The sequence below is a fragment of the Pristis pectinata genome, chromosome 21, assembly GCF_009764475.1.
Source record: "Pristis pectinata isolate sPriPec2 chromosome 21, sPriPec2.1.pri, whole genome shotgun sequence".
NCBI lineage: Eukaryota > Metazoa > Chordata > Chondrichthyes > Rhinopristiformes > Pristidae > Pristis > Pristis pectinata.
This window is the reverse complement of record NC_067425.1, coordinates 1,179,419-1,196,732: the sequence shown is the minus strand read 5'-3', so window position 1 is coordinate 1,196,732 and position 17,314 is coordinate 1,179,419. Positions and strand designations below refer to the sequence as shown.

At 60.2% G+C, this 17,314-nt stretch overlaps 1 protein-coding gene across 1 annotated transcript; it reads right to left on the bottom strand.

Annotated features, from left to right (window-relative positions):
• Positions 1-1,675: 1,675 nt before the first annotated feature.
• smyd4 (SET and MYND domain containing 4) lies at positions 1,676-14,778 on the bottom strand. Its single transcript, XM_052035800.1, has 10 exons — positions 14,629-14,778; positions 13,757-13,901; positions 10,809-10,898; positions 9,472-10,405; positions 8,641-8,823; positions 8,129-8,289; positions 5,930-6,065; positions 2,710-2,826; positions 2,282-2,405; positions 1,676-1,992 (listed from the first exon to the last, which is right to left on the bottom strand). The coding sequence occupies exons 1-10, from the start codon at positions 14,760-14,762 to the stop codon at positions 1,779-1,781; spliced, it is 2,238 nt and encodes a 745-aa protein (XP_051891760.1). The 5' UTR covers positions 14,763-14,778; the 3' UTR covers positions 1,676-1,778.
• Positions 14,779-17,314: the final 2,536 nt, after the last annotated feature.

Sequence of the window (17,314 nt, the reverse complement as noted above, 5' to 3'; positions counted from 1 at the left end):
GTGTGGATGGGGTGCCTGTCAAGCGGGCTGCTGTGTCCTTGGATGGTGTCAAGGTTCCTGAGTGTTGTTGAAGCTGCCCTCACCCAGGCAAGTTGGTCTGCCATTTCTTTGTTCGCCATTACTATGTCTGCTGCATTTGGTTGTGGACTGCTTCATTATCTGAGGAGTGGTGCATGGTGCTGAACACTGCGATCAGTGGAGGTCCCCACTTCTGACCTCCCAACCGAAGGAAGGTTAGCGATGAAGCAGCTGAGGATGATTGGACCCAGGACACTGTCCTGAGGACCTCCTGCAGGGAAGCCCCGTGCCTGAGATGATCCACCTCCAACACCCATCTTCCTTTGCACCAGGGATGACTGCGTCAGCAGGGGGGGGGGGGGGGGGGGGGGGGGGGTCGGCTCTTCCCTGAATCCAACCCCCTCTGGTTTAGCCAGAGCTCCTGCTGTCATACGTGATCAAACGTTCTCACCTTACTGTTCCTGCTGACCGGTACTCCTGCCCGGACTCGGCTTGCACGGGGGTTGGCGAGGGGGGTTCAGCGGGGAGAGAAAGCTGATGAGCAGACCAGTCACAGAGACAGGCCCTTCAGCCCACCACATCCATGCTGACTCTGCCCGTGTGCCCATTTGGTCTGCATCCTTCTGTGCCCTTCCTATTTCAGTGTCCGTCCAAATGCTTCATAAACACAATGACTGCCTCTGACTCCACTCCCTCCTCTGGCGTCGAGTTCCAGATATCAACCCCTCTCTGTGTAAAACCCCTCGGGTCCCCTTTAACCTCCGTCCTCTCACCTTGAACCCCCACCCTTGGAGAAAGATTCTGACGATCTACCCCATCTGTGCCTCTTAATTTTACACACCCCTCTCAGGTCACCCCTCAGTCTCCTTCGGTCCAGGGTAAAAAGCCCAGCCTGTCTGATCCCTCCCCAAGTCCAGGCAACACCCTGGGGAATCCTCTCTGCACTCTCTCTGGCACAACCTCACCCTTCCTGTTGTGTGGTGACCAGAAACGCATGCAGAGCTCCCAGTGCAGTCTCACCACCGTTCTGTAAAGTTGCAACATCTCCCGACTCCTGTATTCTGTGCACTGACGCATGAAGACAGGCGTGCCGTAACCTTTGTCACAGCCCTGTCCACCTGTGCTGCCACTTTCTGGGAAATCCCAAAGTCACTCTGTACATTAACATTCCTTAGTGCCCCACCATTAAGCGTTTATGTCCTGCCCCTATATAACTTTCCAAAATGCATCACCTTGCACTTAAGGATTAAACTGCATCGGCAAACACTCCATCCAACTTTCTGTCTCATCTACATCCCCTTGGACAACATTCCTCTCTATCCACAATGCCACCAACTTTTGTGCCATCAACTGGACCTCCTGCATTCACATCCAAGAGGTGAACATCATCACAAAAGGTGCAGACCCATCCCTGCGGTGCACCACTGGTCACAGACTGTCAGAGAAGATGCAGAGCCCATCCCTGTGGTACACCACTGGTCACAGACTGTCAGAGAAGGTGCAGAGCCCATCCCTGCGGTGCACCACTGGTCACAGACTGTCAGAGAAGGTGCAGAGCCCATCCCTGTGGTACACCACTGGTCACAGACTGTCAGAGAAGCATCACCCTCTGCCTCCTCTCACCAAGCTCGACAAATCCACAGAATGAACAGCCATGCACACTGAGGGCTCTCTCCCTTTGTTTAATAAACAGGCTGCTTCTCCAGAGACTTGCCAGCCCCTGGGGGTCTCTCGATCCGCTGCACACGACGAGTGCCCAGTCAGTTCTTGAGCGTGTTCCCCGCCCAGTGCTGGGCTCCACTGGGCCCCCTCCTGGGGCGGAGGGAGGCGAGGATCTGCCCATCGATGGAGACGCTCTGCAGACAGGACTTCATCTCCCTCAGCTCCATCAGCATCTCGTGTTCAGGGCCGTAGTGTGTGGTGAGGAGGAGAACTGCCTCATCCATCACAGTCATCGCCTCATCCACTGACTGGCTGCAACCCACAGAAAGAGGGAGAGTCAGGTCGGGCAGCGAGCTCAGTGTGTACCCCACAGACCCAGTGTACCCCATAGGGAGCTCAGTGGTACCTACAGAGCCAGTGTGTACCCCACAAGGAGCTCAGTGTGTACCCCACAGGAAGCCAGTATGTACCCCACAAGGAGCTCAGTGTGTACCCCACAGCAAGCCCAGCCCAGTGTGTACCCCACAGACTGCAGCCCAGTGTGTACCCCACGCACCCCAGCCCAGTGTGTACCCCACGCACCAGCAAGGGATCTCCTTACCCATTGAAGAGGACCTGCGCCAGTTTGAAGAGCTGGTTGGCGAGTTCCACACTCTGGGAGCCGTACTGCAGCCTCACCACCTGCTCGCTCGCCCTCAGGTGCTGCGTGGCACTCCACCAATCACCTGCCAGCATAGGTATAAGTAACGCCTCACCTGGAGCAGCGGGAACCGTCACCTCCCCAGCACTCACACACAGACACTGCAAAGATACCTACCCCACCTTCCCTTGCACACCAACTCACACAGCCCTAAACCCCCTCCTCCCCTTCCCACCAATCCCCTCTCCTTCCTCCCCTCCCTCACCCCCTCCAATCCCCTCCCACACCAAGCCACACACCTCCAAACCCCCTCCTCCCCTCTCTCTCCCCCTCCCGCCCTTGCCTCCGCTCCACCCCCTCCCTCACTTGCCACTGGATGGGACACCTACCTTGAGAAGCGTAGACCTGAGCCAGGCAGTCCTCAATCTCTCCCCGGAGTCGGTGCCGGTCGGACAGGAGAGACCCGGCTTCGAGCTGGCAGTGGTGCAGCAGTTGGAGGGCAGTGTCTGGGGAGAACAGCACCATTAACCCCAGCCCATCCACAGGCACAGCCGCCACAGCACTACTCAGAAACCACTCAGCCATCCTTGGACAGCAGCTGCCTCACAGACCAACTAGGAACAGACCACTTGGCCTCTCCAACCTACCCCACTGCTCGATCAAATCTCAGCTCACCTAATGGTATCCTCAACACATTCCCACCTGGGCCCCGGACCCCTGCACCCAGGGACCCGACACCTGCCCTGGGCTCTAGTGACCCGCACCAGGGGCCCGGGACACCTGCCCTGCGCCCCGGACACCCAAACCGGGGGCCCGGGACACCCACCGGGGGCCCGCACACCTTGCTCATCCAGAACCTATCTACGCCTCTCTCAAAAATATTTCCTTTGAGGAAGAGCATTTCCAAAGAATCACCATCTCCCTCCCTTGTATTCATTCATTTCCACTCTCAAGGAACCTTTCCTGTTCCCAGGGAATTTTGGAACATTGAAACCAATCCATCAGATGGAGGGTAGCAAATGTGGTGCCTGGGAACTATTGACCAGTAAGTCTAACATCTGTGGTGGGTAATTTACTGGAGGGGATCCTGAGGGATAAGGTATACATACATCTGGGTTGATTAGGGTTAGTCAGCACGGCTTTGTGCATGGGAGATCATGTCTCACCAATTTGTCTGAGTTTTTGAAGAAGTAACCAAGAAGGTCAATGAGGACAGGGCGGTAGATGTCATCTATTTGGACCTCAGTAAGGCCTTGGATAAGGTTCCACATGGCAGGCTGCTATGGAAGGTTAGATCGCGTGGGATCCAGGGAGAGCTGGCTAACGGATACACAACTGGTTTGATGGTAGGAAGCAGAGGGTGATGGTGCAAGGTTGTTTCTCGGACTGGAGGCCCGTGACCAGTGGTGTTCTCCAGGGCCATTGTTGTTGCCTTCTGTATCAGTGATTTGGATAAAAATGTACAAGGCATGGTTGGTAAGTTTGCAGGTGACACTAAAATAGGTGGTATGGTGGACAGTGAAGGTTATCAAAAATTACTGGGGGATCTCAATCAGCTGGGTAAGTGGGCCGAGGAATGGCAAATGGAGTTTAATTCAGATAAGTGCGAGGTGTTGTATTTTGGGAAGTCAAACCAAGGTAGGACTTTCACAGCGAACGGCAGGGCCTTGGGGAGTGTTGTAGAACAAGAGGGGCCTTGGATAAGTGTTCTGAAAGTAGAGTCACAGGTAAACAGGGTGGTGAAGCCGGCTTTTAGCACGCTGGCCTTCATCAGTCAGGGCACTGAGTAGAGAAGTTGGGATGTTGTGTTGCAGTTGTACAAGGTGTTGGGGAGGACATATTTGGAATATTGTGTTCAGTTCTGGTCTCCCTGCTGTAGGAAAGATGCCATTCAGCTGAAAAGAGCACAGAGGAGATTTACAGGGGTGTTGCTGGGACTTGACGGACTGGGTTATAGAGAGGGGTTGGACAGGATAGGACTTTTTTTTTACTTGGAGCGTAGGAAACAGAGGTGATGTGACAGGTGCACAAAACCATGAGGGGCATAGATCAAGTGAATGCACTCAGTCTTTTCGCCAGGGTTGGGGAATCAAGAACTAGAGGGCACAGGTTTAAGGTGAGAGGGAACCTGAGGGGCAACTTTTTACTTACACACAGAGGGTGTGTGGAACGAGCTGCCAGAGGAAGTTGTCAAGGCAGGTACAACAACTTTTAAAAGATAGTTGGACAGTACATGGATAGGAAAGGTTTAGAGGGATATGGGCCAAACATGGACAAATGGGACTGGCTTAAATGGAAATGTTGGTCGGCATGGACCAGTTGGGTTGAAGGGCCTGACTCCGTGCTTGACTCCAACCATCTCACCAGCCTCTGGTTTTTTGACCGCAGGCTGAATTCCATCAGGACCCAGATACTTGCAAATGGCAGCTTCAACAATGTGCTCAGAACCACTGCTCCAGTTGTTAGTTCCCCTTTCACTTCCGATTCCTGATTTTCAGCTATTTCTGGGAGGTTACTGGTATCCTCTGCAGTGACAACTGGTGAAAGACCCACACCAATGGCCACTCACGTCCTTGTTTTCCATCACCAGTTGCCCAGGCTCTCTGCATTAACCACGTTTCTTTGAAGTATGGAGATTTTTAGACATGGATGATACAAAACTTACAGAATAGCAACAGACCTGGACCTATGTCCAGTTCAGGCTGCCACACTTTCGGGAGGATGTGAGGGTGAGACAGGGTCCAGGAGGGCGGGTCAGGGGATGAGGGACTGTATTTGTAAGGAAAGATTAGAGCCTGCAACTGTCTGCTTTTGTGAGGGTTAAGGGGAGGTTCTGGGAAGTGTGGAGAGAGTGGGCAGTGGGAGCTGTTCCACTGGAAGAGGGGGTGAGAACCAGAGGGAAGATAATGAAGAGTGACGTGAGGGACGGACTGCCCATAGGGTGGGGGCAGCTTCCACCGGGAGGAGGGGGATTTACAGCAAAAGCGGTGGGTGGAAGTGACTGGTCTGGTGGACAGCTGGACATGGTTGTCTGAGGGGGTCACTGACCGACAGGGGACCCTGACCAGACATGGTGGGCTGAGGGGTCACTGACCGACGTGTGGGGGTGGGACCCCAACCGGACACAGTGGGCTGAGGGGTCACTGACCGATAGGGGGGGGGGGGGGGTCCCAACCAGACACAGTGGGCTGAGGGGTCACTGACCAACGAGGGTCCCTGACTGGACATGGTGGGCTGAGGGGTCACTGACTGACGGGGAGGAGGGGCTGAGGGGTCACTGAGCGACAGGGGTCACTGACCGGACATGGTGGGCTGAGGGGTCACTGACCGATGGGGGACCCTGACCAGTTGCACCTTTGTGGTCAGTTCTGTATCAAACTCCAGTTTCTCCTCATTAACCCGAGTCACATACCCCCCACCGCACCTGCATCTTGTACCGTACCGGGCTGCACGCTGTACTGGGAAATGCACCGCCCAGCGCCATACTGGACCATGCACCAAGCGCCATACCGGACTGCGCACCGTACCAGATCACGCACTGCACTGGACCGCGCACCAAGCGCCATACTGGACCGCGCACCAAGCGCAGTAGCGGACCGCACACCGTACCAGGCTGCGCACTGATCAGGCTGCCGGCTCTTTGCACCCGTTGTGTCAGTCGATTGAGCTGTTGACAGAGATGCTGCTCGGACACGGTGTGAGCACAGCTGGTGTTTGAACATCTGTACTGCGCCTGCTCTGACCCCTGCAGAGGGAAGAGCCAACAATGAGTACCGACACGTGCGGTGGGAGGGAGGGGGCGGCACACTGCAGCCGGACAGGCCAACAGCGGAGCCCACAGGCAGGGTGAGCTGAGGCAGAAGATCCTCTTACCTTCCGTCTCCTGCCGCCTGGGGCAGGTGCTCACAGCAAGAGGTGGCCATTTGGCCCTGCAGACTGTTCCCCACCCGATGGCAGCCCTGCAGTAGTGTAGCACCAGTGAACCAGTTCAATCCACGGCTGTCTGCATGGAGTCTGCACGTTCTCTGAACGTGTGCGCTTCCCCCAAATGCTCTGGTTTCCTCCACATCTCAAGGGCTGTTGGAAATTACCCTGAGGGTTTGTGGGTGAATCAGATGGACTTTATGGGTGAGAGGGTGAGATTGTTGGGTCTGTTCCGTCCCTTCACCCACCAGATCCGTTGCAGACTATGTCCATCTGCACTGATCCCATTCGCCTGCATCAGGCCTGTGTCCCTCTGTGCCTTCCTCTCCATGTACCTGTCCAAACACCTCTTCGTCATTGTAGGTATCTCCTACATCGTAAGGAAGCCTGAGGTTCCACCTGATCTCGTGCCTCCACCTTCCTTCCCGATGCCCATAACCCGGACCCACCACAGACCAAATCCCATCCTGTCAGCCACTGTCTCCACCTCCACCGCTTTCTGGGCAACAACACCAATGATTCACTGCCCCCTAGCTCTAGATACCCCCAAGGAGGAAGATAGGCCCATCGAGTCCATACCAGCTCTCAGGACAAACCCAACAATCCCTTTCTCCCTCAGGATCATAAATACCCCTCACACCCGGGGTAATTTACAGCAGCCAATTAACCCACCAACACACCTCTGGGATGCAGGAGGAAACCAGTGCACCCAGGGGGACCACGTGGTTACAGAACGTGCTCTCCCCAGCATCCACCGCCAACTTTCTCCCAACTGCCTCCAACACAAGTACATCCATCCTCAGGAAAGGAGACAACAACCAGACACCATACTCCAGTGAGAATTCATCACTGCCCTGCGGTTGTGACAACTTTCCTCCTCTTGTACTTGGTGTCACACACACCATTCCATCAGCTTTCCGTTTACCTGATGTACCTGCACATTAACTTTGTGTTTCATCCACCTGAACCCCAGATCCCCACGGTGATAAGACTATTGAACGGATCCCTTATATGATGAGATGGACTATGGCCTCACGATCTACCTTGTTGTGACCTTGCACCTTATTGCACTGCACTTTCTCTGTAGCTGTGACACTTTGTACTGTTATTGTTTTTACCTGTACTACATCAATGCACTTTTTACTAACTCTATGTAACTGCACTGTGTAATGAATTGACCTGTATGATTGGTTTGTAAGACAAGTTTTTCACTGTACCTCAGTACGTGACAATAATAAATCAATACCCCAGCACTCTGTGCCCCCTCCCTGTTTCAACAATATTCTACAGTTCTATTCTTCCAACTAAAGTGGGTAACCTTACATTTCCCAATGTTTATCCATCTCCATCACTCTGCACACTCTGTGCCCCCTCACACCCTACTCACCCAGCCCTCTGATTCTCACTGGGTCCCTTCCCCCGAGGCCCTGGCACTCATCCGGTGATGCACCACCGGTTACTACTCACCACCCTTCACCGAGTCATCGTGTCGTACCGCACAGAAAGTCCCTCGGCCCCTGCGCACTGAGACCCCGCCTGGGGCCTGTCCCACTTGCCTTCTAAACTTTTCCCATCCATGGACCTGTCCTAAACATCATTACCTGTCCCTGCCTCTCCCACCCCCTCAGGCAGCTTGTTCGACACCCACCGCCATCTGTTGAAAACTCACCCCTCAGCTCCCCTCTAAATCCTTCCCCTCTCACCATAAATCCACGCCCTCTCATCCTACTGCCCCCACCTCTTCCTAGGTCAGGGGACCAGGCCGGGGGGGCACGGAGCCGGATCAGGGGGCACAGAGCCGGGTCGGGGGCCAGGTCAGGGGTCGGGGGCCAGGGGTTGCGGAGCCGGGTCAGGCTGCTCCCCAGACACATGGGCAACACTCACCAACAGGTTGGATCCACAGTGCTGGCAGAGGAACGGTGCCGGCAGCAATGGGCTCCCCTCCTCCTCCTCATGGGCACAGGCGCGGCACCCACACCGGAAATGGTACTGCGTCATCAGGGCGCGCTGTCGATCCTGCACCGGCAGCCGGCTGCAGTGTGGGCCTGCGCGCACACACACCAGGGTCAGCGTGGGCCCGCACACACGCACGCCGGGGTCGGCGCGGGCCCGCGCACACGCGCACACACGCACGCCGGGGTCGGCGCGGGCCCGCGCACACACGCACGCCGGGGTCGGTGCGGGCCCGCGCACACACGCACGCCGGGGTCGGCGCGGGCCCGCGCACACACGCACGCCGGGGTCGGCGCGGGCCCGCGCACACACGCACGCCGGGGTCGGCGCGGGCCCGCGCACACACGGGGGGGGGCGGCGGGGTGCATGGAGGAGTGGATGCGGATGGGGGAGTGGGGGACAGTTTGGGGGAGAGGGGTTCAGGTGGAGGGAGACCAGGTTACCGTAGCAGTGCAGCACCTCCTGCCCGGCGGGGATGAGCTGGGAGGCTCGGACGGTGAGGCGGGTCCCATGGAAGGACACGGTGGTGTTGGGCTGACACGAGTGGTTGAACAGACTGGCGCTGCTGTAGAGAGCTGTGGCGATCCTCACCTGCCGTGTCTGCACCACACGCCCACTGCCCTCTCCTGCGCACAGAGACGTTGTTGAGACTGAGCCCATGCGTGCAGCGCACGTTCCACCTGCACCACACGTACAGAGACCCGGCCAGCGCAGACCCAGTACGTTATAGCAGCCACTGCGCGCTCCACACCTCCACTGTCCCCTGTTCCTGTGCTGCGCAGGCCCACCTCCCAGCTCAGGACATGGATACTGAGGGAAGCATCGCCCCAACGGACCAGGACCTGGCCTGTCACATCCACCCACTCTCCCCTTGCACAGACCCCCCTCCTCTTCCTCCTCTCCCCCTCACCTTCCTGCACCCACTCCCCCTGACATCCCTCCTCTCCCCCTCCCCTTCCTCCTCTCCCCTTGCCTCCCTCCTCCCCACCCCCTGATATCCCTCCTCTCCCCTGCCCCATCCCCACTCCTCTAGGCCCCCATCCTGACCCCCCATCCTCCTGAACCTTGACACCCCCCAGCACCCACCAGTCCCCCCACCCCTGGCCTCCGCCCCCACCCACTCCCCCCAGGTCTCCCCCCACCCTGCACCCACCGGTCTTCTCCCCGCCACACCCCCCCCCCCGGCACCCACCGTTCTCCCCCCCCCACCAGTGTCCCCCCTGCACCCACTGGTACCCCACCCACCGGTCTCCCCATCATCCCCCTGCACCCACCGGTGTCCCGGACCACGGTGATGGCCTGCCCGTTGCTCTCCAGCTGCAGCATGTGTTGCAGGACGGCCACACCCAGCATCCTGAGGCTCCCGCCGCTGACCAGCTGCTCTGTCTGGGGGCTCCCGCCGCTGACTGGCTGCTCCGTCCGGGGGCTCCCGCCGCTGACCGGCTGGCCACCCGGCTCCTGCCTGCCTGGCTCCTGCCCCACCAGACGCGCCTCCAGTCCGCTGTCCCGGACGGCGCGGCAGAGCGCGGCTGCGGTCAGCACACAGTGAAACCGGTGCTCGGGCGGCTGGGACCGGCTGTGGGTCAGGAGGCTGTGGATTACCTGGTAACGGGTTGGCTGCTGACCCCCCGTCTCCCAGAGCCTGGCCCCCTCCTCACACGGGGGCTGCGACCTCTGCACCCTCTCCACCTCCCGCATGCCTGCCGCCAGTACGGTGCGCAGGGCGAGATGGGCGTGGGTGCCCAGTGCCAGCAGCAGCCCACCCAGTGGGCAGTCCAGCCAGTGGTGCAGCTGCCAGGCCTGGTCCCGGCACCGCTCGCTGCAGTAACAGCTGTAGCTGCAGCCGCGGCAGGGCAGCGGCAGGGGGGCAGTGCCCAGGCAGTGGTGGCAGTACAGGTGCTGGGTGGGGGGGTGCTCCTCGCTCTGCCCCCCAGGGATAAGAACCGCAGAGAAGGCCCGTTCCCGCAGCACCATCTGCCCCGCACACAGGTCCCGTGCCGCGGTGAAGTGACGGCCCCGGAGGGCATCGTATCGCAGGGAGATGGGAGGGGGCTCGTCGGGCTGATCTGCCCCCGTATCGGGGGGCCGGACACCTCCCTCACACCGGCCCAGCTGCTGTAAGCAGGCAGCCCGGCGGCCCTGGGTCTTGTGCTGCAGCTCCGCAGGGTATCCATGGTGCTCCGCTCTCCCAATATCCTCCAGACACTCCTGCAGCAGGGAGAGAGCCCTGTCACTCACCGCACACCGGGGGGGGGGGGGGGGGGGGGGGGGGGGGGGGGGGGAGTGGAGGGGGGCAACGTGTGAGGAGGGAAGAGGGCGACGCGTGAGGAGAGAAGCAGGCATCGTGTGGGGAGGGGAGCGGACAATGCATGGGGAGGGGAGCGTCAACGCGTGGGGAGGGGAGGGAGCAACGCGTGGTGGGGATAATGCGATGAGGGGAGGTGCAGACTAATGTGTGGAGGAGGGGGTCCAGTGTGTAAGGGGAGGCCGGGCAGCAGTGGGGGCGAGGTGGGGCCAGGGAGCGGGCCTTGGGGGGGGGGGGGGGGGGGGGGAGTAGTGAAGGAGCTGTGGCGGGGGCGGGGCCGGGGCAGCAGGGGGCAGGGCCACTGACCTGGTAGCGCTGCAGGTGGTACAGTGCAGCGGAGCGGTTGGCATAGAGCAGGGCAGTCCCGGGGCCGTCGGCCGCACTGTGTTGCAGACCCTGTGACAGAGAGACCATCAGACAGGAGCCGCTCCCCCCCATTCCCACCTCCGCCGACTGGCTGCCCCACCCCACCCCGACACTGATGGCGAGGTGGGGGGAGCCTGGGCATTCACTCCAGCCTGCGCTGCACTGTACACTGCTCCCCACCACACACGGGGCCAGAGGTCGGGTTCCTAACACGCAGCAGCCGTGTGTATGGACAGTCCGCACTGCCCACACCGTAGCCGGCCCGTCTCATAATTATTAGTACTGAACTCCGTACAGTGTCAGGCCCACGTCCCTGATCCACTGACCCAGTATCAGTGGGGGCAGGGTGCTGGAGGGGTTCTGAGAGACAGGATCCCCCACAGTAACGAAGGCAAGGACAGAGAACAGCACAGGCCCTTCAGCCCACGATGTCTGTGCCGACCAATGATCCAAATTAAGCCAAACCTCCCTGGCTGCAAGTGATTCACATCCCTCCATTCCCTGCCTGTTCATGTGTCTGTCTAAATGCCTCAAATGGTATCCGCCTTCACCACCTCCCCGGCAGTGTGTTCCAGGCATCCACCACTGGCTGTGTGAATCATTTGCCTCAAATCTCCTTTAAACAGTTCCCCTCTCACCTTAGCAATGTGTCCTCTAGTATTTGACATTCCAACCCCGGGAAAAACACTCTGACCGCCTACCCTATCTGTGCCTCTCATAGCTTTATAAACCTCTATCAGTCTCCCCTCAGCCTCCGCCGTTCCAGAGAAAACAATCCAAGTTTGTCCAACCTCTCCTTCTCGCTAATACTCTCTAATCCAGGCAGCACCCTGGTGAACCTCTCCTGCACCCTCTCCAAAGCCTCACATCCTTCCTGTAACGGGGCAACCAGAACTGCACACAATACTCCAGATGTGGCCGGACCAAAGTTTTATACAGCTGCAACTTGACTTCCTGACTCTTGTACTCAGTGCCCTGACCGACCAAGGCAGGCGAGCCGTACGCCTTCTTTACCACCTGATCCGCTTGTTGCCACTTTCATTGAGTTATAGAGCTGCACCCAAGATCCATCTGTACATCAGCGCTCTCAAGGGTCCTGCCATTTACTGTGTACTTTTACATTTGCCTCCCAAAGTACAACACCTGACACTTGCCCAGATTAAACACCACCTGCCATTTCTGCAGCTGATCTAATTCCTGTTTCATGCTTTGATAGCCTTTTCACTATCCACTACTCCAATTTCTGTGTTGTCTGTAAACTTACTAATCAGCACATCTATATTTTTATCCAAATCATTTATAAATCACACATAATAGAGGCCCCTGCACTGATCCTGCAGAACACCATTGGTCACAGACCTCAGATAGAGTAATACCTCTCCACCGCTACCCTCTGTCTTCCGTGACCCAGCCACCAGGCATGTTAATCTTCTGAATCAGCCTACCATGAGGAACTTTGTCAAATGCCTTGCTAAAGACTACACAGACATCTGCTGCCCTACACAGCACCATGCTGACTGTCCCCAATAACCCCACGCTTTTCCAAAGGTGCATAAGTCCTATCCCCAAGAATCCTCTCAAGTGGCTTCCCTACCACTGATGTGAGGCTCACCTGCCTATACTTTCTTGAATTATCCCTATTGCTTTTCTTTAACAAAGGAACAACACTGGCTACTCTCCAGGCCTCTGGGACCTTGCCTGTGGCTAGGGAGGATGCAAAGATAGTCAACGCCCCAGCAATCTCCACTCTCACCTCTCTCAAAGACAGCATGGCTTTGTGGGTGGGAAATTGTGCCTCACAAATTTGAGTTTTTAGAAGAGACAACCAACAGGATTGATGAGGTTTGATGTGGTAGACATAGTTAACATGGACTTTAGCAAGGCCTCTGACGAGTTCTTCATGGCAGGCTGGTCCAGAAGCTGAAAGCACATGGGATCTGGGGTGAGCTAGCCAACTGGATACAGAATTGGGTTGGTGGTAGGAGGGTGGCAGTGGAGGGTTATTTTTCAGTCTGGAGGTCTGTGACCAGTGGAGTGCCACAGAGATTGGTGCTAGTCCTGTTTTTTCTCATATATATTAATGACGTGGATAAGAATGTAATTGGCGTGGTTAGTAACTTTACGGGTGACATTGAAATTGGTGGAATAGTGGACAATGAGGAAGGTTAAGATTACAACAGGATCTAGAACAACTGGGAAAAGGGGTTAAGGAATCGGTGATGGAATTTAACTCAGAAGAGTGCAAAGCATTGTATTTTGGGAAGTTCAACCAGGGCAGGTTTTGCACAGTAGATGGTAGGGCCCTGGGGAGTGTTGTAGAGCCAAGACTCCCGAGGGTACAAGTACACAGTTCCCTGAAAGTGGCAACGCAGATAGACAGGGTGGTGAAGGAGGCATTTGGCACACTTGCCTTCATTGGCCAGGGCACTGAGTACAAGAGTTGGGACAAAGTTACAACTGTACAAGATGTTGGTGAGACCACACTTAGAGCACTGTGCTCAGTTCTGGTCGCCCAGCTACAGGAAAGATGCCATTAAGCTGGAAAGGGAGCAGAAAATATTCACAATGTTATTGAGAGTAGAGGACTTGAGTCATAAGGAGATACTGGATAGGCTGGGAATTTATTCCCTGGAGCGTAGGAGCCTGAGGAATGACCTTATGGAGATTTATCAAATCATGAGGGGCGAATGGTCACGGTCTTTTCCCAGGTTAGGGGGGTCTGAAACTGGAGGTGAGAGGGGAGCGAGTTAAAGGGATATGGTCTAAACCCAGGGAAATGGGATGAGCTGAGGAAGGCGCTGTGGTCGACATGGACTTGTTGGGCGGAAGAGCCAGTTCCCCTGCTGTACGGCCGAGCCCCGGCTGGGGCCGGCCACATCCCACTGTACCTGTGAGTACAGGGCCAGAGCCCGAACGTAGTCCCTCGCCTTGAAGCACTCGTTGCCCTGACGCCTAAAGTCCAGCGCTGCTGTGGGATCCTTCTGTGCCCGCCACTGCGCAGATAGCGTGTCCAGAGCAGCCGCGTCCTCCTCCCTGGGGGGTGTGGACAATCAGCCCGTTACCCCTGCCTGCACTGGGGTCTCAGCCGGGGTGTGGGGGTCCGGGGGGGGTCAGCCGGGGTGTGGGGGTCCGGGGGGGGTCTCAGCCGGGGTGGGGGGGGTCCGGGGGGGGTCTCAGCCGGGGTGGGGGGGTCCGGGGGGGTCTCAGCCGGGGTGGGGGGGTCCGGGGGGGGGTCCTCAGCCGGGGTGGGGGGGGTCCGGGGGGGGTCTCAGCCGGGGTGGGGGGGTCCGGGGCGGGTCTCAGCCGGGGTGGGGGGTCCGGGGGGGGTCTCAGCCGGGGTGGGGGGGTCCGGGGGGGGTCTCAGCCGGGGGGGGGGGGGTCCGGGGGGGGTCTCAGCCGGGGTGGGGGGGTCCGGGGGGGGTCTCAGCCGGGGTGGGGGGTCCGGGGGCGGGTCTCAGCCGGGTGGGGGGGTCCGGGGGGGGTTCAGCCGGGTGGGGGGTCCGGGGGGGGTCTCAGCCGGGGTGGGGGGGTCTCAGCCGGGGTGGGGGGGTCCGGGGGGGGTCTCAGCCGGGGTGGGGGGGTCCGGGGGGGGTCTCAGCCGGGGTGGGGGGGTCCGGGGCGGGTCTCAGCCGGGGTGGGGGGGGTCCGGGGGGGGTCTCAGCCGGGGTGGGGGGGTCCGGGGGGGGTCTCAGCCGGGGGGGGGCGGTGGGGGGTCCGGGTGGCGGCGCCGGGGGGATGGAGCCGCGGGCTCCCCACTCACGCCAGCAGCCGGCAGCCGATGTCGAAGGCGCGGCCCAGCCCAGTGACGGAGCCGAAGCGCCGGCGCTCGGAGCCCGGGATCGCCCGCCAGCGGCTGCCGCACACCCGCCGCCACCCGGCGCCCGGGCCCGCCATCCCCGCCGGAAACACGTCACCGCCACTGTCCCGTGATAGACAGGCGCAGAGCCAATCGGCTTCAAACGCTGGACAGCCGGTGGCGAGCTCTGCCCCGCCCAACGGCCCCGCCCCCAGGCCCACGGCCCCGCCCACACCGACAACTTGCCCCCGCGGCCACCCCGACCTCTCCCCCCCTCCCTCCGCCCATCCTCCTCCTCCCCTCCCTCCCTCCCCCCCTCCCTCCCTCCCCCTCCTCCCCTCCCCTCCCTCCCCCCCTCCCCCCATCCTCCTCCTCCCCTCCCTCCCCCTCCCCTCCTCCCCTCCCTCCCCCCATCCTCCTCCTCCCCTCCCTCCCTCCCCCCTCCGCCCATCCTCCTCCCCTCCTCCTCCCCCCTCCATCCCCCTCCCCTCCCACCCCTCCCCTCTCCCCTCTCCCCTCTCCCCTCCCTCCTCCCATCCTCCCCTCCATCCTTCTCCTGCCCTCCTCCTCCCCTCCCTCCCCCCATCCTCCTCCCCTCCCTCCCTCCTCCTCCCCTCCCTCCTCCCCCCTCCTTCCCCCTCCCTCCTCCCCCTCCCTCCTCCTCCCCTCCCTCCTCCCCCATCCTCCCCCCCTCCTCCCCCATCCTCCTCCTCCCCTCCCTCCTCCCCCATCCTCCTCCCCTCCTCCCCTCCCTCCTCCTCCCCTCCCTCCTCCCCCCCTCCTCCCGCCCTCCCTCCTCCATCCTCCTCCTCCCCTCCCTCCTCCCTCCCCTCCCTCCAACATCCCAACCCTCCGCCTTTCATGGTTCAGAACCCACCGAGGGAGGGAGAGGAGAGGGAGGAGGGAGGGGGAAAGAGGGAGGAGGGAGGGGGAAAGAGGGAGGAGGGAGGGGGAAAGAGGGAGGAGGGAGGGGGAAAGAGGGAGGAGGGAGGGGGAAAGAGGGAGGAGGGAGGGGGAAAGAGGGAGGAGGGAGGGGGAGAGAGGGAGGAGGGAGGGGGAGAGAGGGAGGGAGAGGGGATGGGGAGGTGGGGGGGATGGGGGAGGTGGGGGGGAGGGAGGGAGGGAGGGAGGGACGTGGGGGGGAGGGAGGGAGGGAGGGGTGAAGTATATTAAAGAGTTGAATCCAACTGAAGGCTTGGTCTTTGTGCAAATATTGCGCCTTTAATTTTTATTTGTGATGAATGAATCACCCAGTGAAGGTGGGTAGATGAACATTCGCAGAGAAAAGTCTCCAATGACCCAGGGGAGGAATCCAACGTTAAACGCGGTTGACCTGTCGCTCCAGGGTCGGGGGGGGGAGTCGCTCCATCAGCCACAGCTCCAGCAGATCTTTGGCCGGGAGGGGAGGGGAGGGAGTGTGAGGAAGGGAGGGGAGAGGAGGGAGTGTGGGGAGGGGAGGGACTGTGGTGAGGGGGGGAAGGGGAGGGGAGGGGTGGTGAGGGGAGGAGAGGGGAGCTGTGGGGGTCAGAAAGCACCGGGGGGGGGGATCCTCGGCTCTCAGGGAGGGTGAGGGCTGTGGGGACCATTGCCCCCGACCTTGGGGAGCGGGACCCTCCGGGGCAGCATCTACATGTCAGATGAGCAGTAGAGGGAGTTCCGCTGGAGGTCGCTGCTGGAGATGGGCAGGTGCTGCAGGTAGTACAGGAGGACCTGGACCTGAGGGCAGAGACACTGTCAGAGCAACGCAGCCCCATCCTCCCCCCCTCCCACCCTCCCCATCCTCCCCCCCCCACCCTCCCCATCCTCCCTCCCCCTCTCTACATTCCCCCTCCCCATCCTCTGTTCCTCTCCCTTTCCCCCCCCTCCCCATTCCCCCTCCCGCCACAGACCATCCCACCACCGCGGACCCATCCCCCCACCTCCCCCCCCCCCCCCGCTCCCCGGACACAGGACTGACCTGCGCCATGACCTCATGCGACCAGAGGTCGGTCACGCTGTGGGCCTGGGCCCGGTGCTCGGCCTCGGATGGCCGCAGCAGAGTGGGCCCGAACACCGTGGCCAGGTTGTGCACCGACATCTTGTTCACTGGCTCCTTGTCCGCGACCCTGCACAGCACAAAGGGACACAGCCTCAGTCTCTGTCCCTGTTCCTGGGGAGGGGCAGCCCGGGTGCGGGGGGGGGGGGGGGGGGGAAGGGAGGGAAGAGAGGGGGGAGGGGAGTGGGGGAGGAGAGGGGGGGAGGGCAGGGGGAGGAAAGAGGGAGGGGGAGGGGAGGGGTGTGGGGGTGGGGAGGAGGGGAGGGGGGAGGGGAGGGGGAGGGCAGGGGGAGGAGAGGGAGGGGGAGGGCAGGGGGAAGGGGAAGGAGGAGGAGAGGGGAGGGGAGGGGGAAATGTGAGAGGGAGAGGGAGGGGAGGGGGACGTGGGAGGGAGAGAGAGGGGAGGGGGACGGGGGACGACTGTACCTCTTGAGGTGGTCCAGCAGGAAGAGGAAGGTGCTGATGTTGGGCTCGGGCAGCGAGCGCAGCAGGTGTAGCATGCAGTTCTCCCTCGCCGCTGGGTCCGACAGAGCTGCAGGGGGCACGGCCTGGGTCAACAGAGCATGCCGCAACCCCCCCCCCCCCACCGCACCACACCCTTGCACCCCCCCACCC